At 41.3% G+C, this 23,730-nt stretch overlaps 1 protein-coding gene across 1 annotated transcript in view; it reads right to left on the reverse strand.

The window, feature by feature from the left end:
• The window catches only part of si:dkey-1d7.3 (transmembrane protein 132D), a 48,695-nt gene that overhangs the window by 6,380 nt on the left and 18,585 nt on the right, over positions 1–23,730 (reverse strand). The window contains exons 4-9 of the mRNA XM_050053565.1: positions 18,528–18,699; positions 13,106–13,249; positions 6,513–6,721; positions 2,121–2,301; positions 1,076–1,189; positions 777–968 (exon numbers count right to left, since the gene is read on the reverse strand). Of these exons, the coding sequence (XP_049909522.1) occupies positions 777–968; positions 1,076–1,189; positions 2,121–2,301; positions 6,513–6,721; positions 13,106–13,249; positions 18,528–18,699 (1,012 nt within the window). The remainder of the gene's footprint in view (positions 1–776; positions 969–1,075; positions 1,190–2,120; positions 2,302–6,512; positions 6,722–13,105; positions 13,250–18,527; positions 18,700–23,730) is intronic.

Here is a 23,730-nt window from a genome sequence, read left to right on the forward strand (position 1 = left end):
TGCACTCATAGGCAGAAGCATAGCTGCAATAGTAGCAGCTCACTACAAGAGGGAAACAGCTTACTTGTTTAAAAGCCAATAAATAATTACGCAGTTAGAATAAACACAGACAAAAATGCAGGCTTTGATATTTAGTCAGAGCCTATAGCGATCTGAATTCAGCATTTGTGTTTCTGCTCTTATGTAAGGCCTCTGATGAAACCTTGTCTATGGGGGGAGACACTGACAGGTGTTCTCATGGCTTTGAGTTTCAAAGGATGGGACTTACAAAGCCAGAGAGCTAGTGATTTAAAGAACGCGGGCATTGCTCAGTGATGTTTCCATGTAAGGAAAATTAGGCTTGTTGAATATTTATAATACATCTTATGGCTTTGATGTTATATTTCCTTGACTATTTTCGAATCTATTAGATACGTGCAAAACTGTGTGGCTCTGTATGTTATGACACATCTATAAATCTTACTGTTGCAAAATCTGAATGAAAGATCCCTGATTTACTCTTAATCATGAACGGTCCTACAATAAGCAAACATAGTTTTAAAATCTCACATTGATTTTTCAATTTATTACTGTACACGATTCACTGCTTTTGTTGATTTCTCGTCCCATCTGATGTTCACACTCTGTTGAATGGCCCTTCACGAGTTATGTGGCGAGGCTAAAAATGAGTAACTGTAAAACCAACGGGCATAAAAAAGAGACGAGCCCCATCACAAACAGCTGAGCCGTGCCCCACAGTTTTATGCTTTGTGTGCTACAATTTTCCAGTTACTTACCTGTTTGAGCTGCGTGATCATCTCCCGTGTGGTTGCCGTGGCGACGATGGCCCTGTTGCTCCCAGGGCTGGGCTGCAGGGACAGAGAGAGCCCAGAAACCAACTGCACCCCCAGCTCAGTCACACTCACTTTATCATCCACCACCCTGATGCTCTGCTCGGCCAGGACCGAAGATGTCAGAGGGGACAGCACCTGCAACACGTAAAAGCTCAGCCAGACTGCAGATGGAGATGCATGATTATAGCATGAGTTGCACCTGCTGAAACCACACAAACACACACACGCTCATCACGGCTCACCTGTACAGTAGTGGTGCCTACAGCCCGTCCCTGCAGTACCATGCCATCCTGCACCCTGGCGACATCAGGATCTGCCACTTTTAAAGAGGAGCGTACAAGTTTGGTCACATCCACCTGTCAATCGAAAGAGAAAATCGTTAATCATGATAAATTCATACCCAAAGCTACTGATAGAATGTATGATAATTATCATTCCACTGATTCAGTGTCTTGAACATAACTCTATTGTCTGACAAATATAGTTAAAGGGACAGTTCATTCCAAAATTGCAAATACATATTTTTCCTCTTAGTTGTTGTGCTATTTTTCAGTCTAGACTATTTTGGTGTGAGTTGCTGAGAGTTAGAGATGTCTGCCTTCTCGAGTATAATGGAAGTAAATAGCACTCGGCTTGTGGTGCTCAAATAAATACATTTGAAAACTTCAACAGATTCATGTAGGAACTATTTTCTCTCTACAGAGCTACACCTGCCAACCTTATCACAAAGCAGAAGGAAGAGTGCAACTACTCATGGATGAGAGGCTCATGCTCGTGACAGCGTGAAATGTAAATATTAATGGCGTCCTCCTTAGTTGAGCTGTAACATTAGTGAGCTCAGGTGAGCTAGCAATATTGAACTATTAATTTGAATATTTTTGTTCATGAGTAGATGCACACTTCCTTCTGCGCGGTGATACAGTTGGCAGGTGTAGTTCCAAAGAAAGAAAATAGTTCCTACATGAAACTGCTCACAACAAGGTCTGTGGATTATCTTGAGTAACCGGGTCATGATTTCTGGAGAGAGACATTGCTGTTGAGGTTTTTTAATGTAATTTTTCGGCACTTTGAGCACCACAAGCTGAGTGCCATCTCGTTCCATCATATCAGACATCTCCGATATCTCCAACAGTCGGCAACTCACACCAACACAATCTACACTGATAAACAGCACAACAAGTAAGAGGAAAAATATGGGGGTTTTTTTGCATTTGGGGTGAACTGTCCCTTTAAAACTGGATAACCCAAATCCTGCTAGTAAGTGCTAGCATGTTAGCTCGTACTTACCTGCCAATCAGGACCCAGGAAGTACTCAACAGGCTCTGCCCCTGTCAGCGGGTCAGGCAGCACCTCAGCGTCAGTCTGCGCTATGAATGGTGTCAGCACCCTGAGTGTAGAGTGCTGGTACTGCAGCATGCAACCCCTGCCCTTCCTCATCTCCTCCTCTTCCTCACTGTCCCATGTCGACCTGACACACAAAAGTAATCAGACAAATAAGGCACATACGTAATTTAAAGTTCAAAGCAATAATTAAGGAAAACTTTAGAGGATGAGATCAATATTATGTCACGCTAAATGCTACAGTCAGGAGGTGGTTAGCTTAGCTTAGCATAAAGACTGGGAGCAGGGGGAAACAGCTGGTCTGACTCCAAAGGTACCTCTAATGCTCACTAATTAACACAATATAAATCCTTCGTGTAACCATACAAAAACCAAAGTGTGTAAGTGCATTTGCTGAATTATTTCCTGCCAAGGTGCAGTGACTCTGGAAATAATCCAGACAGATCCAGACTGGCTATCACTAGCATCCACTGTTCATGCAAAACTGAGATTAGCTACAAGTCTGATAACTGTAGCTTCATATTTGACAGTTGTACCAATCTTCTGCAAAAAAGCAAATGAGCATATTTCCCAAAATGTTGAACTATTCCTTTAAGTGACACTAAATTTCTATGTGATGTACATTTTAAGAATCTGCTGCAAAACAACAGCATACTTTAACAAGGCTTTAAAGTTAAGCGAGTTAAATGCAGGAGACTCATTCACAAAAACATGATGTGTGTGATCCCTCCTTATTTAAATAGGAAACAACAACACAACAAAATCATGCAGCTAATCAGTGATCCGAACTCCTAAATGGTGCTTCTATCTTCCAGCAGAGAGACTGTCAACTCAAAAACAATACTCGAGACAAGCAGTGCGTTTGTTGATGCCGTAAAGGCACAAAACATTTGCCGAGCGACCTTTCCTTCCACATGAATTTGAGTTAAATTAAACAGGATGCCACAGCTGATTGGTTTGTTTGCGTGTGATGGAGGTTAAGCTGAGAACCATCCTCAAACCCTTCAGCGATGATCAGTCTGTATAATTATCGTAAGCACAGCTGGACCACCACGCACTGCACCACAGGTGTGCTGGAGGGCTGGAGGATTTGCTTTCACACTGCAGGCAGGAAGCTACTGTCAGGAGCAGCAGTCCAAATAAACATCATTATTATACAGCCTAAGGTCAGAGCTTAACGTGTGATGGAGATGCTGCTTGAATTAAATAAGTGTGACTCAACACCGGCAAACTAACTCATTCACCTGATCATTTTGTTCGACTCACTGTATAGAATAAACTGTACTTAGTTCAAGTTTAAGCTTTGTCTTTGATTTGATTCCAGTACCTGTCTTTGAAATATCAGCATTCAAAGCGTTAATTTGTGTAATGGCGTTTTTGTATTTGCTGATTGCTAAAGACACTTGAACACTTTGATCATTGAAGTTTCAATGCTGGGTCTTTTTGCCATGGTTACTCAACTTTTCCACTAGTCCTTTGATGACCCTCGAGCCTTCACGCTTTCTATGGGGTTGCTAGGCAGCTCATTAACATCAACTTATACCGTGTTATTTTTCTATTAATTCATATCTGTTAGTGTGATTTGATTGCACATGTTTCTTTTAATCTAATTTGAATGCAACAGAGATAAAAATAACTTAACGGCAAATGATAATCTGCTACAACCTGATGGCACGCTCAATATTTCAGAATTTAAATTCAGTGTATGAAGCTTAAAGTCTAACGCCAGTCTGTTCCATCGCTCCCAATTAGACAGAAATTCCAGCTGCTTCTCTGCTACATATAAGCACACGTCCCAAACTGTAGCATGCAGCAACACGAGCATGGCACAGAAACTTCCTCACTCCCATGAGCAGAGACTGGCCATTACAGTAGGCCATCGAAGTTTCACATTTCTGACCTTGTATCCGTTTGTGGGTATTGAATGTTTGGGGAAATGAAAGCCTCAAACAGGCTAACAGTTGGCCATCATCATTAATATTGAGTGAAAAAATAATGACTTTACTGTAAGTATTGAGTGAAATTCCACTAACCTTTGTCTCTAGGGCAACTGTGTTGGCTCTACAGCATCCTACCCACTAATGCACCCAACACAGATGTGATGTTTTTATTACTGACTTTATTATAGTATACAGACGGATATTAGAAACACACCTCTCAGACTCAGGAATTACCATACAGCTGAATCCACATCCCTCTGACACTGTGTCAACAAAAACTGATTGTAGTAAACTTCAAAAAGACAGATTTCTGTCATGGCTGACTCAGTGTACATCACAGCAGCTGATGCATTCTCCTGTTACATTTCTCTACAGGGTGAGGCTGTTTGCATATGAAAGCATCAATTAAAAACATTTACACTGCTCACAAATAATTAAGGGAACACATGATCATCACAGTATAACAGCAAATCAGATAAACTTCAGGGATATCAATCTGTCCATTTAGGAAGCACAAGTGATCGTGAATCAGTTTCAGCTGCTTTGGTGCAAATGAAAGTGACAACAGGTGCAATGGAGAGGCAAAAGCAAGACAACCCCCAAAAAGGGAATGGTTTCACATGTGGTGTCCACAGACAGTTGCTCTCTCCTTATCCTTCCTGACTGATTCTTCTCTAGTTTTGTGTTCTGCTAGTGTCCTTGTCACTACTGGTAGTATGAGGCGGTACCTGCAGCCCAATCAGGTTGCACAGGTAGTCCCGCTCCTCCAGGATGGCACATGCATATGTGTGGTCAAAGGAAAGTTTCCGGTCTCAAGAGCATGGAGGAGATACCAGGAGAACAGCTACAGCTGCACAAGGAGAGCTACAGGGCCGTAGAAGGGCCAGCAGGCTACTGGTGTGCATGCATGTTTCTGACTACACTGTCAGAAACAGACTCCATGAGGGTGGCTTGAGGGCCCGACGTCCTTTAGAGGGACCTGTGCTCACAGCCCAGCACCGTGCAGCTCGATTGGCATTCGTCAGAGAATTGGCAGGTCCACCATTGGTGCCCTGTTCTCCTTACAGATGAGAGCAGGTGAAACACAGAAACAGACGTGGAAGAGTCTGGAGACGCTGTGGTGAATGTTATGCTGCCTGTAACATCATCCAGCATGGCCGGTTTGGTGGTGGGTCAGTGATGGCCAGGGGAGGCATATCCTTGGAGGGTCACACAGACCTCCATGTCATAGCCAATGATACCCTGACTGCTGTTAGGTACCAGGATGAGATCCTCAGACTGACTGTCAGACCTTACCCTGGTGCAGCGGGCCTTGGGTTCCTCCTGGTGCAGAACAATGCCCAGCCTCATGTGGTCAAGAGTGCGTAGGCAGTTCCTGGATGATGAAGGTGTTGATGCCTTGAATAATTCATTCAGCAAGATCTGATGTGTGACTTAAACATTCCCTTAGTTTTTTTGAGCAGTGTCATTTGGCAGGAAGCATTCAGCTCTTTTAACCAGAAGTGTGGACTCAAGTCACATGCCTTGCACTTTAACCTATCATGGCTTGGAACGACTTAATTTCTTTGCCGCGGATATCTGTATGTTGCTGTGTGTATATCTGTGTGTTCTTTGGTACTGGCTGTAAAAACAAATATCCCTCTCAGACAATAAATCTAAAATACAACTAAACTTCAATCCAATAGAGGAAAAAAGTGCTTTAGTTGGCACAGACCAGCACATCAACAACAGATGACACCTCAGATTACCACAAGTGGTCTAGAAAAAACAGGCGACAACACGCAAAACATTTGGCTCAAAAATCACAGATGGAGATGAAAGAATTTCCACATTTTTGGCTTCACAAAGGAGAGTGAACGCACAAGGCTAGTGTTAATGTCCTTTGCCGAGATATAGCTTCGCCTTATGTTAGCCAAGAACTTGGAAACATGAAATCAATGAGCTTTTGTTGCACTTTTTCATGTTGTCTATTAAAATTAGTCAGCCAAATCTGATCTTTCATTGACAGGTGGGAAGAAGTAGAGCTGTCCTCTAGGACAAGACACAAAGTTCAGGACTTGGTCTTGACCTAGAACTTGTTGGTCTTGATTTGGGACTTGATTCAGGATTTCATAGCCAAGACATAAGACTTACAGTACAAAACAATGTCTTTGTACCACTTTTGCTTTTCCCTATTGTGGTTAAATATATATCTAAAAACAAGTTCCCCAGTTCTCACTATACCTGCCACTACAGTATATCAAACTCAGTTGTATAGCAGTCAGATTTCTTTAATGTGCACACATACTGGGCCAATAAAGCTGATTCTGATTACTGATTTTCTTCACATGGCAACCTCTGGATCAAGATAACGAGACCTCTAGCAATTAAAGATGTATATCAATGCAACTGGCCGTACCTCCTGCTGCCTGTTGTCACAGGGACCCTCCAGCCTTTGATCTGGCTGAGCTCGGGGTCAGCCACATCGATTAGCAAAGGCAGGCGGGGCATCCACACGCTCATCTCCAGCTGGGCACTCAGGAAACCGTAAGTAAAGTTGAGCATCACCCTGCTTTTTCCTCTCGTCTCCTTCCCGTTTACGTACATGTAGTCACATCGCTCTGACACCTGCAGGAGGAAGAGAAAAAGAAAGGTGAATGAGAGGCTTATAGGTGCTGTCCTAGGTTTGTATCTAGCTCGAAGTTCTTCTCCTTCTCTCCGGTTTGTCACTCTATATGTATGTATCTTAATATCAGGCAAGAAAGTGATTTTAAAAAGTTCAGAATCACTGGACTTGAGATGGGACCGAACTGTCGTCTACTGATTTAAATTCAGCTTCCTCCAGACATACACTCGCAGAGGTTTTTCCATGTAAAGCCCCATGGAAAACGAATAAAGAAAGTTTTACTAAAATCTGACAAAGAGAGGAGAGGTGGAACAGAGGCACCAATACAAATAAGCTAAAACCACACAGACACACACATTTTATTCATTTCGTACAACTTCCAAAGCCTGGCCAGGGAATCGCAGAATGTTTCTGTTTATGTCATGTAAATTCAAAACCGCGGTCTCTATGAAACTGTTGGGGAATATAAATGAGCTCTGCCTGACGACTGTTCCTGTAGTCGCTGTACGGTAGGCGGGAGCGGTGCGGTCCCCACCAGTGAGAGCAATGAGGTGAGACACAGCAGTTGGTGTGTTTTATTTAAGATTGGAGGCCTATCTTCTCTGCCGCCTCACTTATCTTAACAAACCAGTGGCTCCACAGCAGTAATTGGAGGGCACTAGACTGGAGAGTAGAGTGTGGCACTGGAGAGAGGGAGGTGAAAAGGGAGGAGGTGGAGAAAGAGAGGAAAAAGCAAAGGGAGGAATGACTTCTAAGGCAAGTCAACTTGAACTCCTGTGGAAATGTTAAGGGAGACCAGTCTGTGAGGACCTTTTTATATCACGCTGACTGGTCCGCATCAAGATCTCTGATGTCTTCTGCAGCTCTCCAGTGCAGCTTAATGTCATGTAGGGTCAACGGACACTGACAAAAATAAACTTTATAAGCACATTTTTCTGTCTGCTCTGTGATGAGACAAATCAACACAATAAAAAATTTCAAAATTCACTCTTTATTCTGCGATTAAATGATTTCTTTAGGCATTACTTCAGCCATTCCTTCTTTACCCTTCGGCGGTCAGCCTCATGTCTACACGCACTGTTGTGAGTCTACTGTAGATAGAGAATGTTGCATCTTAAAATACCAGTACCTGTGGTTTTGCATGCCTCAGCCCATTAGTATACTTTACATCACACCCCGCCATTTTGCAAATAATCCTGCTGTGTTTCAGAAAGCTGAATATTTTCCGTTCATTAGTGTTCATTATACAAATCCATAAGCAGCCTTGTGAAACTTTAATTGTGAATCCATTATGGTAAACATCATACTGTTAGAACATTATGAGGAAGTAAAACCAGGCCGCCAGGAAGTGTGTCGGGCTTTAAAGCAAGTTTTTGTTGTTGCCAAACAGTGGGACTGCAACTTTCGAGTCCACCACATGAAGAGACGTCTGTTAATCACTGGCTAACCTTTTTTTCAATGTCATTACCGCTGCAAAATGACTCGTTTTACTATCAGAATTTGATCAATACAGTCTGATAACATGTGGAGGGGTCTAAAAGAGCTGCATGACTACATACTTTATCCCCATTCAAGTTAGCAGAGCACTAACTGGGGGGGCAGTAGTAGTTCAGTCCATAGGGACTGGAGGGTCACCTGCTCAAGTTCTCATCAGGACCAAATACGGAGCATGGACTGGCAACTGGAGAGGTGCCACTTTGCTTCCTGCCTTGAGCAAGGCACCAAACTCCCAACTGCCCAGGGTGCCTGTCCATGGGCAGCCCCCTTACTCTGACATCTCTTCATTTAATACATGTATAGGACCTCCTTGTGCATGTATGTGTATTTCAGGTCTGTGTGTATATGACAACAGAGTGAGAGTGAGAGTCAATTTCCCTCGGGGATGAATTAAGTATATCTTCTTCTTCTTTCATGACCGATAGTAGCTGGCTGGTGGATTTGGTGGAAGTCTCTAGTGTGCCTGCTCTTCTAATTTTATATGCGGCAGGTTATTTTTTGGCTCTGTGCGCCACTGAGCAACTTTTATAGGAATGAATGGCATCCTGCCTCTAAAGCTTTTTTCAGTTCTCTTCATACATCAATGGAAAATGCAGGGAAGACTTTTAAAATCAATCTGCATTTAATGTTTTTAAGACAATGCATTTATCTTATCCTTTATTTTAAGTAACTTTCAAGGAGCAGAAATCCAGACTCATCCGACCAGGCAACGTTTTTCCAATCTTCTATTGTCCAGTTTTGGTGAGCCTGTGTGAACTGTAGCCTCAGTTTCCTGTTGTTAGCTGACAGGAGTGGCACCTGGTGTGGTCTTCTGCTGCTGTAGCCCATCTGCTTCAAGGTTGGACGTGTTGTTGGTTCAGAGATGGTCTTCTGCAGACCTTGGTTGTAACCAGTGGTTATTTGAGTTACTGTTGCCTTTCTATCATCTTGAACCAGTCTGGCCATTCTCCTCTGACCTCTGGCATCAACAAGGCATTTTCACCCAGAGAACTGCTGCTCACTGGATATTTTCTCTTGTTGGGACCATCCTCTGTAAACCCTAGAGATGGTTGTGCGTGAAAATCCCAGTAGATCAGCAGTTTCTGACAGACCAGCCTGTCTGGCACCAACAACCATGCCACGTTCAAAGTCACTTAAATCACTTTTCTTCCCCATTCTGATGCTCAGTTTGAATTTCAGCAGGTCGTCTTGACCATGTGTTATAGGTGGTATCTTCCCATTTATGTACATATATAGCTTTATAAGACGTATTCTAAATGGCCAATACAAGTGTAAAGTATACTGTAAATGTTTTGCTGTTAAAGCTGCATGGGTTAACTTAGTATTTGTAATGTGAAAATGACAAGCCTTTGCCGTCCCCTTCCTCTATAGAGCAGCTTCACTTAATCAATCATTTAAAGTCAACTTGCTCTTCTGCCTTGAAGTGGCAAAGAAAATTCAATATGTTTGTTTTAAGAGGTCAAAGTGCAACTACAGAGTAATTCTTTCACACAACCATGTTAGCTGAATGTAAGAGTTTGTGTACTGTGTGTGAATCAGTCTCTAATAGAGATCCACCCTCGTGGCTGCCTAAAAGATAAGATTTATGGTTTCAAGGTTTACTTTCCTCTGATCGGTGGCATTGCTCTAAGAGGGGTCAGTGACTGCAGCAAGCGTACGAGACCATTCAGAGACACAATAATAACTGGATTAAGTTCGTCTACTGAAACAGAAAATCATTACAAACACAGTCTCCCTCCTTTTGGCTCTTTCTCACTCTCTTAAGCTTACACACTTAAGCACACTGCCTCGTCAGTGGCTGCTGTGTCGTCTAATGGGAAATAATATGATTCCTTTTTCTCCTCTCTGGTATTCTCTTCTCCGTCTCCCTCTCTCTGCTCCTACTGTCCCGGTAACATGGATCCATTACTTAAAGGTCAAATCACTGTGCTTATGGACTGAGTGCTGGGATCATGAGCTCAGTGTTTAATGCCATATGGAAGAGGCTGCTTTTATCCACGACGCTTTGACACACAGACACACAGACTGGACCTGTTGAGTATGATGGCACAGTGATGTTGGATGTGGATTTATAAACAGGAATAAACACACTTTTTTGTATGCTAATCAGGCCTTAATGATATATTCAATTCATACTGGAATTTAATATGGGAGAAACAAAGGCTGGGGGTTTTTTTGGATATAAAAAAGCTTTGTTTTCATTTGTTTAGAACAAATTCATCTGATTATGCATACTGTGGAGTGTGCATACACATAATTTAAGATTAACTTGTCTGGCATTAATGCACTAAAGAGAAACTCTGGAGAAGTATTGTACAAAAAAATATGCAAGATACATTGGAGAGTTACAAAGTTTGCATAAAAGGAAAGGAGTTTGTTTTTCACTTTATGTGATTAATTTACCTCATGCTCAAAGAAAAAAATATGCTTATACTTATGGTGTACACATAATTTGGGTTTTTTTATTTGGAATTTGGAAACAAAGTCTTTAACATTTCTGTGTGAAAGTGTGCTTGCTCTATAGCAAAAACAAGGTATGTCCTGAGTCACAAATGATACATCTACCATAATAATCCCCAGGTATTTTTCCATACAGACATAAAGCAAACATATTTACAAGCAACACAGAAATGATAACAGTATTTATTTCAATTCATGCTGATTAACCCCCCTTTTATGAACTCAAGCTATGGTAGGGATAGTGAAGCATCTCTTCATTACTCTGTGCTGTTACAGAAATCCGCCCCTCAGTGATGATGTTTCGATTGCAACAATTACAGCAAATTCAGCCAATCCCCCCAAAATTCTGCGTGATCTTGCGGTTCGTCCAATCTCTGCAACTCTACTGTAAATTTGACTTCTTAAAATGGGTGAAATCGTATGTCATTGTTGAGCTGTGTGCAGTGATTTGATTTGCTCAGCCCTTCCTTGGTCCTCTCTCTCTTGAACTCTGTCACTCTGTTTATCATGAGACTGCTGCTGCGGGAGTGTGAGCCAGAGTGTGGATACCCGACCCGAGCCCAAACCTGATGGGTCGGGAAGTTCGGATAACGAATCAGAAATTTTGCTCAGGTTTGGGTTTGGCCCACTTGACATGCTAATCTTTGTGTTGCGTTCAGACATTGTCACGTAAATAACAAATTCCAGCACTTACATAAACTATAGCACAACCCTCTGCTGCAATTGAGTGTGTGTGCTGTGTTGTGCGTGTGGCGTGTTCGACTGTGCATAACAGCAGCCTTTTGATGGTCATTTACACACTGTCAATGTGTGATCACGGTAAACAAACAAGCTGTAACCATGATAACAATAACTATGTCAGGTATCAAAGTGCATCAGGCTCGGGTCAGGTTTGGACTTAAAATCAAAAAGTCTGTCAGGGTCGGGCCAGGCTCTGTTATAACTGTCTTGTGTGACCTCTGTGTCACACACACATTAACAGGGCTAGCACCACATGGCTAATGTTACCTAATGCTTATTAATGAGTTTAAAGACAGAGTTGAGCTGTTTCGGTGTGAGATTGTTGGGACTATTTAAATGGCTCTGTGTTGGGTGTTAGCCACTGCTGCTGTGTTAGCTCATGCTAACGGAGCAGAGAGAGCAGGAGGAGAGCTGCTCACAGAGCCTGTCCATCAGCACTGCTTTGAATAGCAGCAATAGCTGATTGTGGGTGATAAGCTGTCAGCCCCTCACAGCCATTTTGTAATTTTTGCCCCCACCAATTTCACTGCAAAAAAACCACCCATAAACACCATGACATGCGTCACAATTTTTCAGAAAAGCTGCTGTGAAATCATTTCGGGCTGCGGCAATCCCAAAAACAGACAGTGAAAGCCTGGAGGGACTGAGAAATAAAGCACTAGGCACTCAATTCCCTTAAAACTGTACAGGGAAAAAAATTTGGAAGTTGATTTACAGAAAAAGAATGGGTCAACATCATGCCATGTGATATTTGCACTAGATGAATGAAATTTAAGATTTTTTAGATAGTATAGATGTTGGGGAATGACCCTTTTAACTGGTGAACTCGGGATATTGACCACTACAGGGCTCTAGTCAGTCAGAGAACACACAGTCATCAGGTAGGTTTAAGCTCTTCACTGGCAAAATGAGAGGCTTTACAGGGTGCAGCACAGAAGTGTGTGAACACTCAGTTTATCATCAGTGACCTCTGCACCAGAGATGATTGCACTGCCGAAATGAACAGAGTAAAAAGACACTGAAGTAACTCGCTACGAAACTAGATTTCAAAGTTAAGAGTCTCTAAATGAAAAGTATGACTTCAAAATAATGAGTGGGTGTAGGTAGATGGGTAGGTAACCGAGGAGGAAGTGGGTATACTCTCCGATAAATTACAATGCCTTTTTGGTAGGTATACCTTGAATGGACAGAAAAAGAGGTGGGTATACCCCGACTATCTGCTCCACTACACCACTCCTGATGAGGGTACAATAACTCATATGCCATGGGATTGCCCCAAAGGTTTTGGACCTCATCCACAGAATTGTTTGTACGAGTGTCCCCTTTGCTTTCCTTTATTTCTGTTGGGGGACCCATCCATCCTGAAAAACACAATTGTCTCTATCTATGCTGAGTGAGTCCAGACTATTTTCATGTTTGGTAGACTGGTCGTCCAACAATTCAAGTCAGCTCGCGCACCATCAATCACAGACTGGCATAATCTGCTTGCTAGGGTGGCGGCATATGAACAGATATCCTTCTCTCTGCTAGGCAGGATAGAACGGTATTATTGGAAATGAGAAAGATGTCCTCACTACATTAACGACCCTTAAAGACAAATGAAAACAATGAGTTCCCTGTCATGTACATACTCATTGAAATACATATATTCAATGAAATGTTTATCACAAAAAACTCTTGTGGCTTACCTTGAGTATCTCCTCCTCTGTAGACCGACAGCTGGTGTAGTTGGTCACATCGGTGACAGAGCCATCAGCCTCCACAGCCAAAGTTTTCACAGGTACCGTCACTCTTTCACCCGTCAGCACAGCAGTGTTCAAGATATCAGTGTTCTGTGCAGAGAGAAGGACGAAATTAACTCCAGTAACAAACTTGTGGATGTGTTTTTAGTTTTCTGAGTGCGGTTTAAAGGTTGAAGGCTGAGATATTTTAGCTAAATTGCTGGATGTCAAATGAAAGGTCGGGAAATATATCAAGCTTTTCTAAAGATGAATGGCTGCTCTGACTAGACCACGTTAACTTTCAGAAATAACAAGAAATTGAGTTAATCGAATACCCTGCCACTTCTCCGTCTTCTTCGTCTTCCTCGCACCACAGCAGCCAAAGATACAGTAGGTTAGTTCCAAGCAATCAAACAGTCTGGGATGTAATCTTTAACACTCGGTTCCTTGATGCTAAATAAAGTGTATTATACCTTAGAGAGGAGCTGCTACCTGGTTTTATTGAGGTCCAGAAAGCGAGCTAAGCTATACTGTAGCTTAACTTGATTTTATCATTCAGCATATTCAATATAACTTCAGACTGCATACAGAGAACTATAACAAAAGTATCCACCATTATCAGTTTTACTCCGGGTTACTACAAACACAGCAGAATGTCTCTAAAACCCAAACTTTCGTCTACCCTAATGCTATGGGTGAAAGTATATCAAATGAACGCAGGCTTTTGACACCATACATGAGAGACTCATTTGAGTATCCTGTTGGACTAATACATTTTACAATACTATCTCACAGGTGAAATGTAACTAAGTACATTTACTCAAATACTGTTCTTGCAAATTTAAGGTAGTTGCACTTGTGTGAGTCGTTCCTTTTCATGCCACTTTCTACCTCTACTCCACTACTACTACCGTAAAAAGGATTTCAAAAGGAAATGTTGTATTTTTTTTTACTCCACTACAGTTTTTCCAGTTACTTTAGTTAAAATTTTCTTAACAAATTAGGACTTTTGCACACAAAACATGCAAGAAGCTTATAAGGTATGATGTTTGGTTATAAATTAAGCTACCAAACAGTACAAGCATTACATATAATTAGTACATTCAGTACAGCTGAAACAATTAGTTGATGAACGATTAGCCAGCAACCTTAACTATCAAAAGCCACTTTTGACCAAAAATAATTTTAAAAAATCTGCCTTGAGCCACAAAACATATTTGAGCTTTATGGTAACACTGCGTATTAAGTCTAAGTTACCTATTGACATTAAAAATAGGTCTAAAGGAGCATTGTTTTACCACAGGATGGCTCCTCTGCAGTGGGCTATTTATGATTATTTGGTAGATCAATATTGCAGTGAAAGCAAACAAATCTGTCCACGTACTGTGTTGGTGAAGATTCTCAGTCCTCCAGGTCATGGTAATTCTAAGTGCTATATCGTAGGCAACTGGACATGCTTGAGTTTCTTGAAGACGTTTGACAGCAGATGACTTAACACCCATTCACACTTGGACTCATCCAAATTTTAAGACACACGATGGCCAGGTGGACCAACGACACACATGTGACATTAACGACTCTGTAAGGGTTCACACCCACACAGAGTTGAAAGCCTGTGACTCCACACCAGTCCGTTAGAATTTAAATAGCGTGTTGGATGAGAGGTGAAACGTCTTCAAGAACCTTAAGCAAGTCCAGTTGCCTATGATATAGCACTTATGTCCACAGGCTATTGAATTCTGTGTTTTCCTCTGAGACTTTTACTTTTATGGATTTGGAATTCAAAATACTGATAATAAAAAAATAAAAAATGTTAAAAATAAAAAACATTTCTTGGTCAAGCTAACCTGTAAGGGTATTTTTTATATTTTTGTACCAGAAATTCTGTCTTCACTTTTATACTACTGCCATGATTTGTTCAACTTTGGAAACCCAATAAAAATAGTTGGAGAAAAAAACAACTTTATTCAATTTCATGTGATATTTTTCTGTCAAAGCCACAGCGAGCCACCTGAGAGGGGCTAAAAACCCAAATGGTACCAGAGCCACAGGTTGCCTACCCCTGGATTAGCCTAAGTCATTTTTCGTGCAAAAACACTTCATCTTTTCATAGTTTCAGCTTCACAGGTGATGCTTTTCTTTTTGATTATTTCTAATAATTTAGAATTTTGTACTTTTGGTTGGAAACAAGTGTCATTAAGGTGTAACTTTGGGCTGTGGGTAATTGTGATGGGCATTCATCACTGTTCTCATAAATTTCATTGATTAATTGTAAAAATAATGAGCAGATTAATCCTTAATGAAAATACTCGTCAGCTGCAGCCCTTTACGTAACACTTGTGACACTTTCAGTACATTTTCCTGACTATACTTACATACTTTAAGTACCATTGTCAGTGCAGGACTTTCATTTTTAACAGCAGAGTAGAGGAGTATTTTTACTGTCAACAGGATCTTTTGCCACCATTGGCAGTCATCACTCTCTGTATGGGGGCAGGGACGACAGGGTGTTAGCAATACTAGCGGAGATTAAAACACTCACAGGCTCACAAACTTGATTCGTTTAGATCACACTGATGCAACGCTCCCAACTGGACAGATGTGCTGAAAAAAATCTCTGTGATGAGAACATGTCTGTCTCTCACAGACTCACACACCTGGATGAAAATAAATCCTCTGCTGTATTGTGTCACTGGATCACAACTCAGACACCCATTTTCCCACTTTGTGCCCACCTCCAGCAGCAGCTTAGCTCTTAAACATCCAGTCTGATTATTTTTACACTTTGACTCCTCCTTCAACATGGATTTACAACTACTTCCCAGTTTACAAGATCTCTGATAAGGTCCTTTTAATCTATTATAGGTAGTGGCAGAGTGTGTGTGTAAGGAGCTCTGGGTGATCAGAGTTTTTTTTCCCCTCCTCCTGATGCTTGTAGATCAGGAAACACTCGGCAGATGTTCCCGGGCAGATTCACATTCTGAACTCTGTCGGCCTGACAGCTGCTGACCGCAATTCAAAAAGGACATGCTCTAGTTCAGACTGCGACACTGACCCAAACATAAGCCAGTGGATCAGGAGTCAGACAGAATCAGAAAACAATATTAACGCTCTGCGGTGCTGCCAGTGTCACACTGAGAGATCTCGACGTCCGATGTTTCTGCAGAGATCCCCAGTAATCTGGCTCGCAGTGATCAAGTTCATCTCGTAGTTCTGCTCTGTTTAAATCTGCTTCTGTGCTTCAAACAGAGTTATATTTATCCTCTATGGTAAGCCTTGGTATGGTGCGTTCAATCATTCCTTCAGTTATTGTTCATTCAGTGACTATAAGTGCTAAATCCTTTATGGCGAGACATGGCAGGCAAAAACATCTATTTTTCATGCATGGGTCAATTTTGAGATTTTGGGCTAGTTTACTCCTTGAATAGGCTATTTATACTTTCAAACTGCTATAAGGAAAATATTCAAATTATACATTTAGACGTTTATTTTATTACATTTTGTCTACTTGCGGCAGTAAGTTTCTCCTGAATTTACCAAACAGTTAGCATTGTGCAGTGTAGGCCAATATGTTCATTAGTTGGGTACAGTTGTAGGCATTATATGCCTGTCATGTTATCAAATGATCAATTTTCATTAGCTTGAAATACTATATTATTATTACTAAGGACCTGAACATTTATTCTGTTTGTGAGCAATGTTTCCAATAGAAATGTATTAAATTCCCCTCTGTCAATCTTTGAATGCCGTTTTCTCAAAATGAGTTTTTTGTCATACTCCAAGTCGAACATCACAGCCTCTGTAGCACCTACACTATATACACCAAACTTTCCAGTTATACACCTCGCTATATTCTGAAGATATTTACAGAGGGATTTCTTAATAAATCATTCCTAGCCTGATTTATGTGACATTTTATTCCCAAAAATATGGCAAAAATCGATTTTTTTAAGGCTATGGTCAGTATATTTTGATTTTCTAGGTAATAAAAGCAGAAATCCTTAAATCATTCTGCAATTTCTTTCTCATCTTATATGTAAACAAAATGAAAACATTTTTTTGCACCTGGCTTTATCAGATGTTCAGATTTATCTTCCTAACATATATGCAAATTAGCACATATTTAATGAGATAATGCCTAATTTGCATAATTAAACATTAAAATTTTAAAAACTTGTAATACATTTTTTTTTCATACTATTGTAAGTAATCAACTGAGGATGTTTCATGATGACATCTATTATTTTAAAATTTTACCCTATTCACCTGTAGTGTCTCACCTTATAGAGTTATATGTGAGGGGGATAAGACTTCATTAACACGGGAAGAACATGCAAACACCTCTTTGCCAACATGCCTTTCCTTCACTTTCCTTCAATAATAACTAATAAATGTACATTTTCTGTTCACATGTGGTTGTAGCAGTAATTTGTTCTGCTATAAACATAAAGCTACGACAACTTTACTCGAAAGGAAAAACACCACAGCCCACTTAATAAGTCTATTTCCTCCACTGGTGCATGAGAGAAAAAAAATGTTTCTTCCCTCATGTGAATCCTGTAAGTGACTGAGATGAAACATATTTGCTCCCCAATGTATGTCTGATTCATGTTGACTATTGTAGCATGAAATAACCCACTGAATCTCCTGTCAAAGACAGACATGCACCGATTGTACCTCGTAATATCTACCGGTTGTCTCGAGATGTAAAGGTTTTCGAGTACACACAGCCGCGGGGAATCAGTCTGAGCATCAAAAGTAATATTAATGCTTCACAGATGATAAAATGTCTGGCGCACACAGACAGGCAGAGGTGACTTGAAACTTGCTGTGCAGAAGTATAATAATTTGACACGGAGGAACAACTACATCAACAGCGACAATCAACAGTAAGACCAGAAAACGCTAATTAATGATAGAAATGGTGGACATTTTAATAAGGAGGCCAATCGTGTCTCACATCCAGATGGCACAACAAAGACTGCAACATCTGCATGATCAAGAGATGTGGCTCTTGCTTCTACAACCAGGAGTTGTCCTTTACTTGCAGGTGAATAGACCAAAAAACTGCTTACTAATAAGTAAACTCCAAATGATATCATCTTTTTTATACGTAAAGGAAATCATCAGGAGGTTTAGTGCCTGAAACTGTCTTTTATTGAGGCAATAAATACCAATTTAATCAAGAGTGAGTACGGAAGTGGGAGACCCTTTCATGCCCCGCCATAATGTTCCACCTGTGGCAATGCCAAGTGACCTACAATTAACAGCTCCTCGTCATCCTATGCCGTAATAAGGCCTCCTCCCCCCACAAACATCAGGATCAATAAGACTACAATGTATGTATATGTAGAAAGCCCACACAATTTAACACCGATATTGTCCTCACCATGACCAGAGGTGCCAGCCCCACATAATCCCTCTGAGTCGTGTAGATCCGCATCATTCCCACATCCTTGACGTTCCCCGGCAACTCCAGACGCCAGGAGATCGTCTGACTCTCAGCCTGCTCCGAAACATCTTTTGGCACAAAGTCCAGTTGTAAAACTTCCAGAAGACCCCTATTTAGAGAAAAACAAAATTAAAATACAACAGGGTTAGACAAGTTGAAGCAGGCTTAGGTAACCTTTGCTGAACAGCTGCCAGTAAGGCCACGAGTTGTTATCATGGGATGATGCCAAACACTAAAACATACTGCAACAGTAGCAAAAGTAAAAAAAGAGTCATTAAGTCAGTGAACTGGCTCCGTAATGCCAGTTACACCACAAAATCCATCAAAAGTTTGTTAATATTGTTAAGCATTAGCAACACCTGACGAGTGAGGCTGAGGGTATATTTAGTGGGCAAAGGTGGCTTTAAAGGTGCAGTGATTCTAATGCGGTAAACTTTTCAAATTTAGCTAATATCTCCTCACAGTCTGTTGCTCATACACAGCCTTGGCTCTGTAAATGGGAAACAAAGTGGCTTGGATCTTGCCACACAACACTACTCCTGCCAATGAGCAACAGGGGGTATTTTGCTCATGCACAGGACAGGGGAATGGCCGTCGAAAGTCAGAAACTTGGCACAAGCTAACACATAAGTGAACTCATAAGTGGTTTGTCAACAGTCTCTCTCCAGTGTCGCTGACTTCACCTTTAAAGGGGACCTATTATGCTTATTTTCAGGCTAATACATGTAATTTGGATTTCTTCTGAAACATGTTTACATGCTTTAATGCTCAAAAAACACTTTATTTTCCTCATACTGTCTGTGCTGGAACAACTGTATGCAATCTCTGTCTGAATCCTTCCATTTTAGCTCCAGTGTCTTTAAGCCCCCCTCATGAAAAAGCCCATGCTTCCAGGTCTTCCACAACTCAACATCTCTGCACCATCATTGCAGCTAAGAAAAGGACTATAACTGAGTAAAGCAGCACTTTCTACCATGAAAGAATAACTAACGAAAACTTTTAAACTAACATCGGCTCAACAGCACGTGTTCCAGCAGGAATATGATCCAAAATCAGGAAGAAATCAACAACATCAGCAACCAAGATTACATAATTCCCTGACGTTAGCATGTAGCTACTAGGGATTATAATCACCAGAGGATCCACGATACAATTTTATCATAACACTTAAGTCACGATACAAAACTATTGTGATTTTCATTATGTTGCGATATGCTGAGTATTGCGATAAAATATATTGCGATTTATTATCTTTGGTCAGCTATGTCAATTTTTTGACAGTTATGTCCCCAATGGACAACTTTGTCATAATCTGTTTCACCTAATAAGATAGTTTTTAGTCTGTTCATCTAGCTTCAGACATTTTTACTGCAGCAAAATGTATCTACTGGACTTAAAAAAGATCAATTCAATCAATTACCCCCCCACCCTTAGCTACATGTAATAGTGTGGGCTATGCAATGTGAAGACTTGCAGTAGCGAGCTTGCAGCAGATGATCATATAAAGCAATCCATCGTGAGATGACGCCATCTTGTGTCAAAAGTAGAAAACACATTGGAAACAGAGTATTCAGAACAGTCTAATGCCTGAGGTTTCACTTGGGTTTTGGATTACTTTAACATGCATTAATCTTGAAACTTTGGCAATGATTAATATGAACATCCAACACAGTTAAATTATATATAGAAAATAAGGAAAAGCATCACAGGTCCCCTTTAATGTCTGTAAATCCAGAGTTACATAGTCTTGCTTTAAAGCAGTGGTTCCAAACTGGTGGGTCGTGGGCCCATTCTGAATGGACCACAAATGACTCACACTTTATTTTTAAGTACAGTAAATTTTCAGCACAGAGCTTTTATTTTGAAGTGCCATTTTCTTCTGTAGAGTGAGTGACTAACCGACAGCTACTTGAGAAGGACAGCAAACTAGCTCGATGACATGGCTGAACGCAAGTATGACGCTGAATGTATTAAACTATGGGACCTTCGAACTAATGACTGAGGAGAAAGCTGCACCCCATGGCTGGAACAGTTGGGAACCATTGCTTTTAAGGCTGCATTCAAATCTTTCTGGACACATACATTTTAAAGCTACATTGTGTCTTGGGTTGGACATTAACTGAAACAATTCAATTTTATTTATAAAGCCCAAAATCACAAATGACAATTAGCCTCAGAGGGCTTTACAGCATACGACATCCCTCTGTCCTTTGGACCTTCACAGTGGATAAGGAAAAACTCCCCAAAAAATCCCTTGAACAGGAGGAGCAACTGAGGAGGGATCCCTCTCCCAGGACGGACAGACGTGCAATAGATGTCATATGTACAGAACAGATCAATATAATAAATGCACACTGATCCATACGACCAAAAATAGTACAAGAAAAAAACATGGCTCAAACATGGCTCACTGAATATATTATAGGAGCATGAATAACAACTGAACTAAAATGAATTTTAATCAAGGGTTTATAATAATAAAGGAAGCATGAACTAGCCCTTACCCTCTGCCGACACAGAGGTCAGGTTTTATTACAATCACCACTAAAAGAATGTCAACTCTGGTGTCTATTTGGAGAGTAATACTGGTGAGTGTTTGCACCATATCCAAAGCTAAATTAGTCTATTGTTGAGGATTGTTTTGTTCAGTCTACTGTTAAATTAGTAGAAGCGATGCGGGTTAAATAACGAAGACAAGCAGGTGTCATTTCAATTTGACAGACACTGAATGCTGTCCTGCTGAATATTTGTTATCAACCCACTGAAAGCTGTCAGTTTTATTTAGTTTTTATAAAACACTAGTGTCAGGAGCGAAAGATACTTCAATGCAGAAGGAGCTGAGATGAGCTGTGTGTGTGTACTCTCTCGTGTTCCGTGGGAGAGAAATGTAAATATTTGTAAAAGAGACACTGCCTAAGAAACAAAAAAAAAAAAAAACTCTGAAATTTGTGAAAAACAAACTGTGGAGTTTGAAGCAAAAGTGAGCGCAATACACATGAGGTCTCATTTCCGTCAGCAGATGGAAGAATAAGGTGAGAGTGTGGAGGGGAGATTAAGAGAGCTGGCAGAGACTTGAGCCAAGTATTCTGGTCAAAGGATTGTCAAAGAAATGGCATGTGATGTTATTTGATGCTGGGGAGTGTGTAGGCATACCTGCCAGTAGGAGCAGATCAAAGGGAAAATAGAGCAGAATGTGAATGGGACCGTGGCACTTTGAAGTGGAGCAAAACTTTGCATAAGGCAAAACAATGAACCTCGACAGTACATTGCTAAAACTTGCATTTTAAAAAGGCACAAATACTGAAAAGCAGCAACAAGGACGAGCACAGACGCTTAAATGAATGTAAAGAAATGTTCATAAGGAACTCAAGGCCAGTTCTTATTTTTTGCTTGTCTGCGTCAATAAGCTTTGGACTGCGTGGTTAAAGATTAATAGTACTGACCGCAGATATTATAAAATCAAAAATCATATTAAGCGCTACACTACGACTGATGCTCCAGGCAGTAGACTCGCGATTCAAGCTGAGTTCAATTACGGCCTTTTCTCTTTCAGCTTATGAGAACTATTTCAGTGAAAATCTGTTTCTAATGTACTTCTCCCTTCTCCGAGAGTGAGACGGGGGAGAGAGGGTCAGTGATACCACGTTGTAGCTCCACAAAGAGAAACTTCTGCTGAGTCACTTCACTGACAGCCTCACAAAAAAGTCTGACAAGTGAAAAAGGAGACCAGGGAGCACCACAAAGATGAAAACAAGCCTTGGGAACACTGGCCTACACAGTATGAGAAGTTACCAAAACAACCTGGCAGGTATATGAACATCACTTTTAAAAAGAAGAAGTCAACAGTTTGGGAAATATGCTTATCGTCGGAATAATGTGACTGGGAAAATTCACATGAATGCCCCCTCAAGTCAACAACAACTCGGAAAGTCTGTGAAAATTTTGGTACACTTTAGTTACTGAGTTGAGGTCAAACAAAGCACCCCAGACGTCCCTCTCCACAGCAACGCTTTCCAGCTCCTCCTGGTGGACCCCAAGGCGTTCCCAGGCCAGATGAGATATGTATCCCTCCAGTATGTTCTGGGTCTGCCCCGGGGCCTCCTACCAGTGGGACGTGCCCAGAATACCTCCAACAGGAGGCACCCAAGACGAATCCTGATCAGATGCCCGAACCACCTCAACTGACCCCTTTCGATCCCAAGAAGCAGCGGCTCTACTCCAAGCTCCCTCCAGATGTCTGAGCTCCCCACCCTATCTCTAAGGCTGAGCCCAGCCACCCCACGGAGGAAACTCATTTTGGCTGTTTGTATCCGCAATGTCATTCTTTCGATCACTACCCAGAGCTCATGACCATAGGTGAAGGTTGGTATGTAGATGGACCAGTAAATCCAAATTAGTTGGAAAAGTTATTTATTAGCATTAACCCTGATAATAAGTTAGGTAAAGCAACATTGCAGAAACAAGTCTGGGGCAAAATCAATAATATAAAGCTTCAAACTGTTATCATAATGTTTTTTAAAAGCTCTGAGCAATAACCCTGTGATGGCAGTGTCGGCGGCCAGAATCGTGCCAGCTGATTTGGCCTGATTCTGGAGCGTCATTCATACCAAGTCTCAGCCGAGTCAGGCAACTGCATGTGGCCGGCTAATTTCATCCGGCATGCCAAGTTTGGGCCGATGCTGGGCCAGGTTATTTCTGATAACAGCCTAGTCATGGCAATGCCGGTAGCCAGAAATGGCCAAGCTGATTGGCCTGATTCTGGAGCCTCATTCAAGCTGAGTCTCAGCCGAGTCGGGCAACCGGACCCGGCCCAGATAATTTCATCCGGCATGCCGACTTCAGGATAGTTCTGGGCCAGGTCATTTTGGCTACCTGGCACAGTCTGAAAAACACTTTAAAAACTCAGAAAATTAGAACTTCTGAGGAGCATGGGAACGCAGCCTAAGTATGAAACCATCGCCAACAGCTCGCTAATGAAGCTTAGCATAAAGACTGGAAACAATGGGAAACAGCTAGCCTGGCACTGTAAAACAATGAATAAACGATGAATAGTCAGATTTTTGTTTTTATGTCTGGCCAGAGCCAGGCTAGGTGTCACCCCTGCTCCCAGTTTTTATGCTAAGCTAAGCTAACTGGCTGC

The sequence above is a fragment of the Epinephelus moara genome, chromosome 9 (assembly GCF_006386435.1).
Source record: "Epinephelus moara isolate mb chromosome 9, YSFRI_EMoa_1.0, whole genome shotgun sequence".
Taxonomy (NCBI): domain Eukaryota; kingdom Metazoa; phylum Chordata; class Actinopteri; order Perciformes; family Serranidae; genus Epinephelus; species Epinephelus moara.